The sequence below is a fragment of the Salmo trutta genome, chromosome 19 (genome assembly GCF_901001165.1).
Source record: "Salmo trutta chromosome 19, fSalTru1.1, whole genome shotgun sequence".
NCBI classification, from domain to species: Eukaryota; Metazoa; Chordata; class Actinopteri; order Salmoniformes; family Salmonidae; genus Salmo; species Salmo trutta.
This window is the reverse complement of record NC_042975.1, coordinates 44,845,785-44,861,705: the sequence shown is the minus strand read 5'-3', so window position 1 is coordinate 44,861,705 and position 15,921 is coordinate 44,845,785. Positions and strand designations below refer to the sequence as shown.

Here is a 15,921-nt window from a genome sequence, read left to right as displayed (position 1 = left end):
TTTCCAAATATTTTGTGTAAAATGAGCTGTTCTGTCTTTTCCTACCGTATCATTATTGTTCTACTTAAGCCAAGTATTAAATCAAATGTATTTATATAGCCCTTCTTAATCAGCTGATATCTCAAAGTGCTGTATAGAAACCCAGCCTAAAACCCCAAACAGCAAGCAATGCAGGTGTAGAAGCACGGTGGCTAGGAAAAACACCCTAGAAAGGACAAAACCTAGGCAGAAACCTAGAGAGGAACCAGGCTATGAGGGGTGGCCGGTCCTCTTCTGGCTGTGCCGGGTGGAGATTATAACAGAACATGGCCAAGATGTTCAAATGTTCATAAATGACCAGCATGGTCAAATAATAATACTCACAGTAGTTGTTGAGGGTGCAACAGGTCAGCACCTCAGGAGTAAATGTCAGTTGGCTTTTCATAGCCGATCATTGAGAGTATCTCTACCGCTCCTGCTGTCTCTAGAGAGTTGAAAACAGCAGGTCTGGGACAGGTAGCACGTCCGGTGAACAGGTCAGGGTTCCATAGCCACAGGCAGAACAGTTGAAACTGGAGCAGCAGCACGGCCAGGTGGACTGGGGACAGCAAGGAGTCATCATCCCAGGTAGTCCTGAGGCATGGTCCTAGGGCTCAGGTCCTCTGAGACAAAGAAAGAAAGAGATAATTAGAGAGAGCATACTTAAATTCACACAGGACACCGGATAAGACAGGAGAAATACTCCAGATATAACAGACTGACCCTAGCCCCCCGACACAAACTACTGCAGCATAAATACTGGAGGCTGAGACAGGAGGGGTCCTGACCTGACAGGAGACACTGTGGCTCCATCCGATGATACCCCCGGACAGAGGCCAAACAGACAGGATATAACCCCACCCACATTGCCAAAGCACAGCCCCACACCACTATAGGGATATCTTCAACCACCAACCTACCATCCTGAGACAAGGCCGAGTATAGCCCACAAAGATCTCTGCCACGGCACAACCCAAGGGGGGGCGCCAACCCAGACAGGAAGACCACGTCAGTGACTCAACCCACTCAAGTGACGCACCCCTCCTAGGGACGGCATGGAAGAGCACAAGTAAGCCAGTGACTCAGCCCCTGTAATAGGGTTAGAGGCAGAGAATCCCAGTGGAGAGAGGGGAACTGTCCAGGCAGAGACAGCAAGGGCGGTTCGTTGCTCCAGTGCCTTTCCGTTCACCTTCACACTCCTGGGCCAGACTACACTCAATCATAGGACCTACTGAAGAGATGAGCCTTCAATAAAGACTTAAAAGTTGAGACCGAGTCTGCGTCTCTCACATGGGTAGGCAGACCATTCCATAAAAATGGAGGTCTATAGGAGAAAGCCCTGCCTCCAGCTGTTTGCTTAGAAATTCTGGGGACAATAAGGAGGCCTGCGTCTTGTGACTGTAGCGTACGTGTAGGTATGTACGGCAGGACCAAATCGGAAAGATGGGTAGGAGCAAGCCCATGTAATGCTTTGTAGGTTAGCAGTAAAACCTTGAAATCAGACGTTGCCTTAACAGGAAGCCAGGAGGCAGGAGACAGGAGGCTAGCACTGGAGTAATATGATCAAATCTTTTGGTTCTAGTCAGGATTCTAACAGCTGTATTTAGCACTAACTGAAGTTTATTTTGTGCTTTATCCGGGTAGCCGGAAAGTAGAGCATTGCAGTAGTCTAACCTAGAAGTAACAAAAGCATGGATACATTTTTCTGCATCATTTTTGGGCAGAAAGTTTCAGATTTTTGCAATGTTACGTAGATGGAAAAAAGCTGCCCTTGAAACAGTCTTGATATGTTCGTCAAAAGAGAGATCAGGGTCCAGAGTAACGCCGAGGACCTTCAGTTTTATTTGAGATGACTGTACAACCATCAAGATTAATTGTCAGATTCAACAGAAGATCTTTGTTTCTTGGGACCTAGAACAAGCATCTCTGTTTTGTCCGAGTTTAAAAGTAGAAAGTTGCAGCCATCCACTTCCTTATGTCTGAAACACAGGCTTCCAGCGAGGGCAATTTTGGGGCTTCACCATGTTTCATTGAAATGTACAGCTGTGTGCCATCTGCATAGCAGTGAAAGTATGCTCCTATCAAGCTCAGTTTGCATTGAAACACATGGGGATTGTGTGTTTGAATATTAGGGATATAATGAACATGAGCATAAATGTTTTTTCTTCAGATTTAAGTTAGGGCTGACCCCATTTAGTTGACTAGTCAATTGTTTGGTTGATAGGCTGTTGGCCGACCGAGATTTCTTTAGTCGAGCAGTCGCAAAACATTTTCATGGAGCGCAAGACACCTGTCTGATTCGCGTCTGTCTCATTGGGGAGGCCGTGGGGGTGGCACAGTCCATCACTCTAAGACACGTGATAGTGAAATTGCATATGGTTATATTATGTCAAAATAATGATGCAACAATAATAAATGTAATATTTTATAACAAATTATCTTTCTCCTGTGTTGGATACCGTTGTTGTCCGTGGTTTTGAAACAATCTTCAGTGCGCCGTAGAATTGGCACCTTTTCCTATGTTGGTATGTGCATAATAGGAAAATTAACCAGCATATTGGGATTGAGAACAATGCGTGGGAGGCAGCAGAGACGAGGAAACAGCCCTTGCCTTAGCCTAATTGAGAGCGAGGAAATCCCAACTTAATTAGGTCTATAATCAATAGCCTAACTATTAAATGTGCCATATACAGTGCCTTCGGAAAGTATTCAGACCCCTTGACTTTTTCCACATTTTGTTACATTATAGCCTTATTCTAAAATTGATTAAATTGTTGTTTCCGCATCAACACAATACCCCATAATGACAAAGGAAAAACAGGTTTTTAGAAATGTTTGCTAATTTATAAAAATGTAAACTGAAATATGACATTTACTTTAGTATTCAGACCCTTTACTCAGTAATTTGTTGAAGCACCTTTGGCAGCGATTACAGCATTGAGTCTTCTTGGGTATGACGCTACAAGCTTGGCACACCTGTATTTGGGGAATTTCTCCCATTCTCTGCAGATCCTCTCAAGCTTTGTCAGGTTGGATGGGGAGCGTCGCTGCACAGCTATTTTCAGGTCTCTCGAGATGTCAGATCGGGTTCAAGTCCGGGCTCTGGCTGTGCCACTCAAGGACATTCAGAGACCTGTCCCGAAGCCACTTCTGCATTGTCTTGGCTGTGTGCTTAGGATCGTTGTCCTGTTGGAAGGTGAACCTTCGCCCCAGTCTGAGCACCTGAGCGCTCTGGAGCAGGTTTTCTTCAAGGATCGCTCTACTTTGCTCCGTTCATCTTTGCCTATATCCAGACTTGTCTTGGGGACCTTCAATGCTGCATAAATGTTTTGGTACCCTTCCCCAGATCTGTGCCTCGACACAATTCTGTCTCTGAGCTCTACTGACAATTCCTTCGACCTCATGGCTTGGTTTTTGCTCTGACATGCGCTGTCAACTGTGGGACCTTATCTAGACCGGTGTGTGCCTTTCCAAATCATGTCCAATCAATTGAATTTACCACAGGTGGATTCCTATCAATTTGTAGAAAAATCTCAAGGATGATCAATGGAAACAGGATGCACCTGAGCTCAATTTCCAATCTCATAGCAAAGGGTCTGAATAATTATGTAAATAAGGTATTTCTGTTTTAGTATTTTATGAATTTGCAAACATTTCTACAAACCCGTTTTAGCTTTGTCATTATGGGCTATTGTGTGTAGATTGCTGAGGATTTTTGAAATATTTTATCAATTTTAGAATAAGGCTGTAACGTAATAAAATAAGGAAAAAGTCAAGGTCTGAATACTTTCTGTAGGCAGTTTATATCTAGATAAGTAAGACAGATCCTGCTTCTGTTGCCTGTGTTGAGTGTTTGTTTAATAGCCTACTGATTCCCTGAGCACCAAGCCTCATGCAACGGCAAAATGTTGGTTAACCTCTCTAGGGGGTGTGGGATGCTACCGTCCCACCTGGCCAACATCCAGTGAAATTGCAGAGCGCCAAATTCAAAAACAGAAATACTCATTATAAAAATTAATCAAACATACAAGTGTTATACATCGGTTTAAAGATTAACTTCTTGTTAATACAACCACGGTGTCAGATTTCAAAAGACTTTACGGTGAAAGCAAACCATGTGGTTATCTGAGAACAGCGCCCAGGAGACAAATCATTACAAACAGTAACCAGCCAAGTAGACTAGTAACAAAAGTCAGAAATAGCAATAAGATTAATCACTTACCTTTGATGGTTACACTCCCAAGACTCCATGTTACACAAATGTTCGTTTTGTTCGATAATTTCCCTCTTTATATTCAAGAACCTCCGGTTTGTTGCAATTTTTTTTCTCAGTAATCCATTGGAACAAAGCGCGGTCACAACAGACATACGAAAAATCTAAAAAGTATCATAGAAGTTTGTAGAAACATGTCAAACGATGTTTATAATCAATCCTCAGGTTGTGTTTGTCATAAATAATCGATCATATTTCAACCGGACAGTAGCTTTGTCACTAGAAAAGGGAAAACAAACAAGACACGGTCCCGGTCACGCGCAGGACTCATGTCTGGAAATTTCCACTGTCCTCTCATTGAAAGTGGTGTTCCTCCCTCATTTTTCAGAGTAAAAGCCTGAAACAATGCCTAAAGACTGGCCACATGTAGTGGAAGCCATAGGGATCATGAACTGCGTCATAAGTCTTGTATGGTGGATAGGCTTTCAATGGAAAAACAGACATTTCAAAATCCTGGATGGATTTTCCTCAGGTTTTCGCCTGCCATATCAGTTCTGTTATACAGACATTATTTTAACAGTTTTGGAAACTTTAGAGTGTTTTCTATCCAATACTACCATGCATATGCATATCCTAGCTTCTGGACCTGAGTAGCAGGCAGATTACTTTGGGCACGCTTTTCATCCAAAATTCTGAATGCTGCACCCTACTCTAGTGAGGTTAAAGCAACTTCACATATTTGGCAGTTTTTAATCTTTGCTATGCTGTAATAAAGACGTAATGTATAGATCGGCAGGTAAGGGTGCTCTCGAGCGGCTAGATGTTCTTTACCATTCAGCCATCAGATTTGCCACCAATGCTCCTTATAGGATGCATCACTGCACTCTATACTTCTCTGTAAACCCGTCGCAAGACCCACTGGTTGATGCTTATTTATAAAACCCTCTTAGGCCTCACTCCCTCCTATCTGAGATATCTACTGCAGCCCTCATCCTCCACATACAAAACATGTTCTGCCAGCCACATTCTGTTAAAGGTCCCCAAAGCGCACACATCCATGGGTCGCTCCTGTTTTCAGTTCGCTGCAGCTAGCGACTGGAACGAACTGCAACAAACACTCAAACTGGACAGTTTCATCTCAATCTCTTGATTCAAAGACTCAGTCATGGACAGTGTTACTGACAGTTGTGGCTTCTTTGTGTGATGTATGGTTGTCTCTACCACCTTGCCCTTTGTGCTGTTGTCTGTGCCCAATAACGTTTGTACCATGTTTTGTGCTGCTACCATGTTGTTCTGCTGCCATTTTGTGTTGCTACCATGTTGTTGTCATGTGTTGCTGCCATGCTATGTTGTTGTATTAGGTCTTTCTTTATATAGTGTTGTGGTGTCTCTCTTGTCGTGATGTGTGTGTTGTCTTATATTTTTTATTTATTTTTAATCCCAGCCCCCGTCCCCGCAGGAGGCCTTTTGGTAGGCCGTCATTGTAAATAAGAATGTGTTCTTAACTGACTTGCCTAGTTAACCTCTCTCGGGTATGTGGGACGATTTCGTCCCACCTACGTAACAGCTACTGAAATTCCAGTGGCGCGATTTTTGAATCGTTAGAAATACTATTACTTCAATTTCTCAAACATATGACTATTTTACAGCTATTTAAAGACAAGAATCTCGTTAATCTAACCCCACTGTCCGATTTCAAAAAGGCTTTACAACGAAAGCAAAACATTAGATTATGTCAGCAGAGTGCCCAGCCAGAAAAAATCAGACAGCCATTTTTCAAGCTAGCATATAATGTCACAAAAACCCAAACCACAGCTAAATGCAGCACTAACCTTTGATGATCTTCATCAGATGACACACCTAGGACATTGTGTTATACAATACATGCATGTCTGTTCAATCAAGTTCATATTTATATCAAAAAACAGCTTTTTGCATTAGCATGTGACGTTCAGAAAACGCATAACCCCCGGCAAACTTCCGTTGAATTTACTAACAGTTTGCTAAATTACTCACGATAAACGTTCACAAAAAGCATAACAATTATTTTAAGAATTATAGATACATTACTCCTCTATGCACTCGATATGTCCGATTTTAAAATAGCTTTTCGGATGAAGCACATTTTGCAATAATCTAAGTACATAGCCCGGCATTACAGGGCTAGCTATTTAGATACCCACCCAGGTCAGCATCCACCAAAATCACATTTCCTATAAGAAAAATGTTCTTACCTTGCTTGTTCTTCATCAGAATACACTGCCAGGACTTCTACTTCAATAACAAATGTTGGTTTGGTCCCAAATAATCCATCGTTATATCCAAACAGCGACGTTTTGTTCGTGAGTTCTAGAATGCTTCTTCACGGTCTCGCGCATGGCGCATTGGCGTGTCAAAAATGTCTAAATATTCCATTACCGTACTTCGAAGCATGTCAACCGCTGTTTAAAACCAATTTTTATGCCATTCAACTCGTAGATTAGTGATAATATTCCGACCGGGAGTATGCATTGAGCCTAAACAGCCGAATAAAATTTCTCCTCAGAAGCGACTCATGCACGCGCATCATTCAAAGGTCCTCTGAGCATCCACTTACAAAAGGCGATAATCTGTTTCAACCTGAGGCTCCCTCGTAAACCTTCAGTTATTTCGCGGGCTCTGAGAGCCTATTGGAGCCCTGGGAATTGTCACGTTACAGCTAAGATCCTTACTTTTCAATAAAAAGATGCAAGACGCACGACTCCTTGTCAGACAGGGTACTTCCTGCTTGAAACCTTGTCAGGTTTTTGCCTGCCATAGGAGTTCTGTTATACTCACAGACACCATTCAAACAGTTTTAGAAAATTCAGAGTGTTTTCTATCCAAACCTGAACAATAATATGCATATTCTAGCTTCTGAGTTGGTGTAGGAGGCAGTTAAAAATGGGAACATATTTTTTCAATTCTCAATACTGCCCCCTACCCCAAACAGGTTAAATAAATATAAATAAAGGCTTTATAAAAAATAAAAAAAATGATTAGAACAGACTGGTTTTATTTATTTAGTGTTTACACTGTTCCAAACAGACAGAAAAATGTAATCTAACAGCACCTGTTTGTCACACGTAATATGCACGCAGCTCTCGCTCCTATAGCCTCCCCTTTTCTTGATTAGCCTAAGCAATAAATAATGCACGCAAATGTTTTTAGTCTGCTGTAATAAAGGCTTTATATCTCTTTTTGTTAGAACAGACTCCCTGGTACACTTATTTTGTGTTGACACTGTTCCAAATGGTCAGATGTTTTATTTGTAATCTAACAGCAACTGTTGGGCCCACATAATACACAATGCTTGCTCCTACAGTATACCCTCCTTTATCTGTATCCCCAGTAGTTTCCACCACTAAGTCAAATGTCTTCCATAGATCTGACTTCCTCTTTACCTCCTCAGCAACCAATAAACATACGCCCACTTCAAGTTTCTTTTTCACATCCTCCGCAGACACACCGGTCTCTACATTGCAGATGAGCTGAAGGCAGTCATCAATGACCTTGGACCACAGAAGGTATTCGCACTGGTGACAGGCAATGCTGCGAACATGAAGGCTGCTTGGTCTGAAGTGGAGGAGTCCTACCCTGACATCACACATTGGCTGTGCTGCTCATGCATTGAATCTGCTCCTCGAGGACATCATGGTACTGAAAACAATGGATACATTCTACAAGCGAGCCAAGGAAGTGGTTAGGTATGTGAAGGGTCATCAAGTTACAGCAACAATCTACCTCACCAAGCAAAGTGAGAAGAATAAGAGCACCACATTGAAGCTGCCCAGCAACACCCGTTGGGGTGGTGTTGTCATCATGTTTGACAGTCTCCTGGAGGGGAAGGAGTCTCTCCAAGAAATGGCCATATCACAGTCTGCCGATATGGACAGCCCCATCAAGAGGATTCTCCTGGATGATGTATTTTGGGAGAGAGTGGTAAGCAGCCTGAAACTCCTGAAACCTATAGGAGTAGCCATTGCACTGATTTGAGGGAGACAATGCCATCCTGTCTGATGTTCAGACTCTGCTTGCAGATGTAAGATACATCTGTACTGCCCTGCCCATTTCACTGTTGCTCCAAGCAGAGGAATCTGCAGTTCTGAAATACATCAAAAAGCGTCAAGACTTCTGCCTGAAGCCCATACACATTAACATTTACATTTTAGTCATTTAGCAGACGCTCTTATCCAGAGTGACTTACAGTAGAGTGCATACATTTTATGACATGCGTACATGTTGGACCCCAAGTATGCTGGCAAGAGCATCCTGTCTGGTGCAGAGATCAACAAGGCCTATGGTGTTATCACTACCATGTCTCGCCACCTTGGCCTGGATGAGGGCAAGGTTCTTGCCAGTCTGGCGAAGTACACTTCCAAGCAAGGGCTTTGGGATGGAGATAGATACAATATGGCAGTTGTGCCAACATATCTCATCAGTCACCTGGTGGAAGGGACTTTGTGGATCTGAGGCTCTTTCCCTTGTGGCCTCCTTCATCCTCCAAATCCCACCAACATCAGCCGCCTCAGAGCGCAACTGGTCCTTGTTTGGGAACACACACACCAAAGCACGCAACAGGCTGACCAATACAAGGGTTGCACAATTGGTGGCCATCCGGGCAAATTTGAGGCTTTTTGAGCCTGACAACGAGCCATCCTCAACAAGGTTGGAAAGTGACAGTGAAGATGAGGCCTCAGAGTCTGATGTTCAAGAGGTGGACATTGAGGAGGTCCAGGGAGAAGATATGGAAGCCTGAGTGGAAGACAACCAAAGCTTTAGTTTCTAGACTATCATTTGACAGAAGTATGTTGAAAATGTTTTTGGGAGATGCGATGGATCATTGTGGATCATTCAATATTCCCATTTGTTGTTCAGTGAATTCATCCCATGTGAAGAGTCAATTCATTTAATTAAAGTTCAATTCATAACTAAATTCGTTTTTTTATTTCTATTGGAATGATTTAATCATTTGCAATTATGTCTACTTATGATAAGGTAAAAGGTTTATGTTTCGGTCTCCATATGATATGGTAAATATATCCAATGCAAAAAACATCTACATTTAAATGGTATTAATATTACATTTGCATATATTTCCATTAATTCCCGTTAATTCCCACAGAAAGTTTACACCTCTGAATATTCCCCAAAATGTGAAACCCTACTTCCAATACATATTGCCTGTGAGCGTCAGAGGTGAACCAGTTGCGTACACAGCTCGAGCAAGACATTCATCAGCATTTCTCTGACTACGTTCCTCCATTGAGTCAAAAAAACTTCTGATTCCAGGAGGACCATGAGCTGTTGCTATTGATAAGGTGTCTGATTTATCATTTTCACCTCGAAAAGAAGTACAGGGACTTTTTGTCAGAGGTTGCTTGTTGTGAGGGCTGAGGGAACTTTATGCACTTGGCCAGATGATTCTGCATCTTTGTTGCATTCTTCACATATGATTTGGCACAGTATTTGCAAATGTACACAGCTTTTCCTTCTACATTAGCTGCAGTGAAATGTCTCCACACATCAGATAGTGCCCGTGGCATTTTCCTTTAAAGATTAGAAAAAAAAGATTTAAACCCCTAATACAATTCCATGTACAGATAAATAGTTAAGCAGTTAGTTTAAACAACTCCTTTGTAAGATATATTTTTTTAAATGTATGGAAACAGGAGAATTAACACTCCTCGGTTAGCAGGCTCAAGCAAGGTAAACCCACATGGTAGCAAAAAGTAACTAGCAGAAATTGTTAAGTTAGAAATTATTTAAACATACTTTGCTGTAGGCTACTATTTACTAGTTAACAAAAAATAATGTATGTCATATAAAATATATTCAAAACTTACCAGAAAGCATGTAGTCCTTGGCTCACAGTGTAGTAGTTTGGGCTCAATAGCATCTCATTAGTGTGCAAGATCTTGAGAATCTGCTGTTCATGTGATGGAAGAATGCACTGTGCATGCAGAGGGATGCAATTCCATTGAATTCCATTGAATGGGGATAGTTAATCCAAAATATGCCTAGACCTAGAATTGCCTTATGTGTGTCCCACAAAAAAGGTTCACTATTATAAGCTAACTTTTCTGATGAATTTTGAGTAATTTAACTTCCAATGAAAAATGTCCGGAAATTTCCCGGTAAGTTTCCGACCCTTTGCAACCCTAGAGAAGAGTAAGACCAAAGTTGAAGGATGTCGGAGATAGAAGACATACAAGTAGTTGGCAAAAATGGGAACAGATGACTATTGGACGACTACTCAAGCAGTTAGGTCCGGGACGTTGTCCCTCATTCATGCAGGTGTTTCTATTATTTGGTTCACCACATGTACCTTTGTAATACAACAGTGGAGAGGGAGATGTGAAACTGTCTTCAGACAGGCTTTAGGAAGACACGTTGAACTAATTAGCAAGAGTATGACTCCATCAAATGTAAGCCAGCTTTAAGATAATTAATTAAAAGTTGTTTGTGTGGTCTTTGTCCATGGCGTCTTATCTACAGAGGGCGGTGCGGTTGCAGGTTTTTGTTCAAACCAAGCAGTAACACACCTTGTTCATCTATTCAAGTCTTGATTGAAGTCTATGATTAGTAGAATCAGGTGTGTACTGGTTGGCATGAACAATCACTTTAGGGGAGATTATTATAATTTAAGTTTACATAAGAAATGTCAGGTTAAGTTTGCATTATTTGGAAATGAATTAAAATGGATTTTTAAAAGGTGGGCTTAAAGGGTGCATTCAGTACCCATTAAGCCCAGTCCGGACTTTATACATATTTTATCAAATATATTTATTGTACATAAACAAACGGTGTAAGTCAAGTCATAAAACTTCACATGAGAGATTCATCTTTCATTTTCTTTTTTTAATTCTCCACTTTTCTTACAGGACTTAGGGCAGTATATGTTAGAAATGTCTAAACTTAGATTTTGGTGGGCTTAATAGGTACACTAACCCTCCTTTTGAACAGTATCATTAATGTATTGTTCACCTGTTTTTCAGGGGTGTGGTTTTGGCGAGGGCATGGAGCACCCTGTACACAGAGGGGAGACGATGTCCCTCGGACTGCACGACAGGTACTGTGCAATGTATGTCCAACTTTTTTTTCTGCATCTATACACGATCAATCAACATTCCTCACTTTCGTCTGAAGTGCCTCATCTTAGGAGTTTCTGCTTTTCTCATGTTATGTGTGAATGTGTAACTTCAAACACTTGCTTTTCAGCTCAACTCACTAAAGGACTTCACTGCGCAATTTCTGCAACCCATTATAATCCTCTCTCATCTCCTAAGTAGTATGTGAAGTAGGCTTTGGCGATACCCTGGTATACGGTATATTTCGAAATACCAACGGTATGATTTTCAATACCGTTTAAAATGTTATTTTGGTGTTGGGACACTCCCACCTTGCAGTGGCGCCACTGCTTATAACTATAAGTTAAATATAACTGTCACGGTTGTCTTCGTCTTCTGACGATAGTGCGAAATCGTCATCAGAAAAGGTAGACCAATACGCAGCAGGTACGTGTATGCTCATTTTGACTTTTATTTACTATCAACAATGAACGTACAAAAAATAACAAAACGAAACGAGAACGAGCTAACAACCACAAACAGTCTGGCAAAGCCTAGGGCTGAACACAGAACAATCACCCACACCTAACAAACACAAACACACCCTCATATGGGACTCTCAATCAAAGGCAGATAGACAACACCTGCCTTCGACTGAGTCCCAACCCCAATTAACCAGACATAGAAACAGACATACTAGACTAGACATAGAATAACTGAAAACCAAACAGTGCCCAAAAACCCCGGAATACTTAAACCAAATGACCCTTCACCAAAACACACCACCCCGAACTACATAAAACGAATACCCCCTGCCACGCCCTGACCAAACTACAAAACAATTAACCTTATATACTGGCCAGGACGTGACAGTACCCCCCCCTTAAAGGTGCTACCCCGGAAGCACCTTAACAAAAAATAACCCCAAACAACACCCAAAAGAAAAATTCCCCCTTACTAAAGGGAGGGAAGGGAGGGTGGCTGCCGTCAACGACGGCACTGTGCTACACCCCCCCTCCCCAACCCACCTATTTCTGGAGGTGGCTTCGGCTCAGGCCGTTCCAGGCTGTCTGGGCAGTCTGGCAGCTCGGGACAGTCTGGGCAGTCTGGCAGCTTGGGACAGTCTGGCAACTCGGGGCAGTCTGGCAACTCGGGGCAGTCTGGCAACTCGGGGCAGTCTGGCAACTCGGGGCAGTCTGAGCAGTCTGGCCACTCGGGACAGTCTGGGCAGTCTGGCCACTCGGGACAGTCTGGGCAGTCTGGCCACTCGGGACAGTCTGGGCAGTCTGGCCACTCGGGACAGTCTGGGCAGTCTGGCCACTCCGGCAGTTCAGGGCAGTCTGGCCACTCCGGCAGTTCAGGGCAGTCTGGCCACTCCGGCAGTTCAGGGCAGTCTGGCCACTCCGGCAGTTCAGGGCAGTCTGGCCACTCCGGCAGTTCAGGGCAGTCTGGCCACTCCGGCAGTTCAGGGCAGTCTGGCCACTCCGGCAGTTCAGGGCAGTCTGGCCACTCCGGCAGTTCAGGGCAGTCTGGCCACTCCGGCAGTTCAGGGCAGTCTGGCCACTCCGGCAGTTCAGGGCAGTCTGGCCACTCCGGCAGTTCAGGGCAGTCTGGCCACTCCGGCAGTTCAGCGCAGTCTGGCCACTCCGGCAGTTCAGCGCAGTCTGGCCACTCCGACGACTGTTGACTGACGGGCACCTCCGACGACTGTTGACTGACGGGCACCTCCGACGACTGTTGACTGACGGGCAGCTCCGACGACTGTTGACTGACGGGCAGCTCCGACGACTGTTGACTGACGGGCAGCTCCGACGACTGTTGACTGACGGGCAGCTCCGACGACTGTTGACTGACGGGCAGCTCCGACGACTGTTGACTGACGGGCAGCTCCGACGACTGTTGACTGACGGGCAGCTCCGACGACTGTTGACTGACGGGCAGCTCCGACGACTGTTGACTGGCGGGCAGCTCCGACGACTGTTGACTGGCGGGCAGCTCCGACGACTGTTGACTGGCGAGGCTGGGTTTACGCACTTGCAGTTTAGTGCGGGGAGCGGGAACAGGACGAGTCGGACTGGGTGGACGCACTTCCGGGTCCGCACGAGAGACAGGAGCTGGAAACCCAGGGCTATGGAGGCGCACAGCCGGTCTAGATCTTACCTCCTGCACAACCCGCCTTGGCTCGATGGAACTAGTAGCCCTGCATGAGCGGAGTGCTCGTACAGGGCAGACTGGGCTGTGCAGGGGCCTGATGGTAGCCGTGCGTAGAGCGGGAGTTGGGTAGCCTGGTCCTCGGAGGCGTACCGGCGACCAGATGCGCTGCGCAGGCATCCTCCTACCAGGCTGGATGCCCGCTCTAGCACGGCACCTGCGAGGGGCTGGAATAACTCGCACCGGACTGTGCGTGCGTATGGGTGAGAGTGCGCTTCTCAGCAAAACATGGCGCTCCCCACCTCATACGCTCCTCCATATAACCACGGGTAGCTGGCTTCCGGCTCTTCCTTCGCCTAGCCAAACTACCCGTGTGCCCCCCCCAAAAAAATTATTGGGGGTGCCTCTCGTGCTTCTCCCTCAGCGCGTCTCTGGCCTCGTACCACCGCCTCTCTGCCTTGGCTGCTTCTATTTCCCACTGCGGGCGGCGATACTCCCCAGCCTGATGCCAAGGTCCGGCCCCGTCCAGAACTTCCTCCCAAGTCCACTTCTCCCGCCAGTCCAGCTCGAACGCCGTCTGCTCCTTCCTCTGCTGCTTGGTCCTTTGGTGGTGGGTGATTCTGTCACGGTTGTCTTCGTCTTCTGACGATAGTGCGAAATCGTCATCAGAAAAGGTAGACCAATACGCAGCAGGTACGTGTATGCTCATTTTGACTTTTATTTACTATCAACAATGAACATACAAAAAATAACGAAACGAAACGAGAACGAGCTAACAACCACAAACAGTCTGGCAAAGCCTAGGGCTGAACACAGAACAATCACCCACACCTAACAAACACAAACACACCCTCATATATGGGACTCTCAATCAAAGGCAGATAGACAACACCTGCCTTCGACTGAGAGTCCCAACCCCAATTAACCAGACATAGAAACAGACATACTAGACTAGACATAGAATAACTGAAAACCAAACAGTGCCCAAAAACCCCGGAATACTTAAACCAAATGACCCTTCACCAAAACACACCACCCCGAACTACATAAAACGAATACCCCCTGCCACGCCCTGACCAAACTACAAAACAATTAACCTTATATACTGGCCAGGACGTGACAATAACTAAGAAATCTAAATTGTTAAATAAATTACACTTCTGGTCAAAAGTTTTAGAACACCTACTCAAGAGTTTTTCTTTATTTTAACTATTTTCTACATTGTAGAATAATAGTTTAGACATCAACCATGAAATAACACATGGAATCATGCAGTAACAAAAAAAGTGTTAAACAAATCAAAATATATTTTATAGTTGAGATTCTTCAAATAGCCACCCTTTGCCTTGATGACAACTTTGCACACTCTTGGCATTCTCTCAACCAGCTTCCCCTGGAATTATTTTCCAACAGTGTTGAGGAGTTCCCACAGATGCTGAGCACTTGTTGGCTGCTTTTCCTTCACTCTGTTATCCAACTCATCCCAAACCATCTCAATTTGGTTGAGGTCGGGGGATTGTGGTGGCCAGGTCATCCGATGCAGCACTCCATCACTCTCCTTCTTGGTAAAATAGCCCTAACACAGCCTGGAGGTGTGTTGCGTCATTGTCCTGTTGAAAAACAAATGATAGTCCCACTAAGCCCAAACCAGATGGGATGGTGTATCGCTGCAGGATGCTGTGGTTGCCATGCTAGTGAAGTGTGCCTTAAATTCTAAAGAAATCACAGACACTGTCACCAGCAAAGTACCCCCACACCATAACACCACCTCCTCCATGCTTTACGGTGGGAAATACACATGAGGAGATCATCTGTTTACCCACACCGTGTCTCACAAAGATACAGAGGTTGGAACCAAAATCTCCAATTTGGACTCCAGACCAAAGGACACATTTCCACCGGTCTAATGTCCATTGCTTGTGTTTCTTGGCCCAAGCAAGTCTCTTCTTATTATTGGTGTCCATTAGTAGTCGTTTCTTTGCAGCAATTTGACCATGAAGGCTTGATTCACGTAGTCTCCTCTGAACAGTTGATTTTGAGATGTCTGTTACTTGAACTCTGTGAAGCATTTATTTGAGCTGCAATTTCTGAGGCTGGTAGCTCTAATGAACTTATCCTCTGCAGCAGAGGTAACTCTGGGTCTTCTATTCCTGTGGCGGTCCTCATGAGAGCCAGTTTCATCATAGTGTTTGATGGTTTTTGTGACTGCACTTGAAGAAACTTTCAAAGTTCTTGAAATTTTCCGGATTGACTGACCTTCCTGTCTTAAAGTAATGATGGACTGCTTTTCTCTTTGCTTGAGCTGTTCTTGCCATACATGGACTTGGTCTTTTACCAAATAGGGCTATCTTCTGTCTACCTTGTCACATCACAACTGATTGGCTAAAAGCATTAAGGAAAGAAATTCCACAAATTAACTTTTTAGGAAGGCACCTGTTAAATGAAATGCAT

At 44.2% G+C, this 15,921-nt stretch overlaps 1 protein-coding gene across 5 annotated transcripts in view; it reads left to right on the top strand.

The window, feature by feature from the left end:
- The window catches only part of LOC115154714 (kelch-like protein 13), a 107,177-nt gene that overhangs the window by 18,168 nt on the left and 73,088 nt on the right, over window positions 1-15,921 (top strand). For 2 of the 5 annotated variants that reach the window (XM_029701217.1, XM_029701220.1), the window contains one exon: window positions 11,248-11,321. In XM_029701217.1, the coding sequence (XP_029557077.1) occupies window positions 11,269-11,321 (53 nt within the window). In that variant the 5' untranslated portion in view covers window positions 11,248-11,268. Of the gene's footprint in view, window positions 1-11,247; window positions 11,334-15,921 lie in introns of those variants that run through there. The other 3 variants (XM_029701216.1, XM_029701219.1, XM_029701218.1) reach the window with 2 other exon arrangements.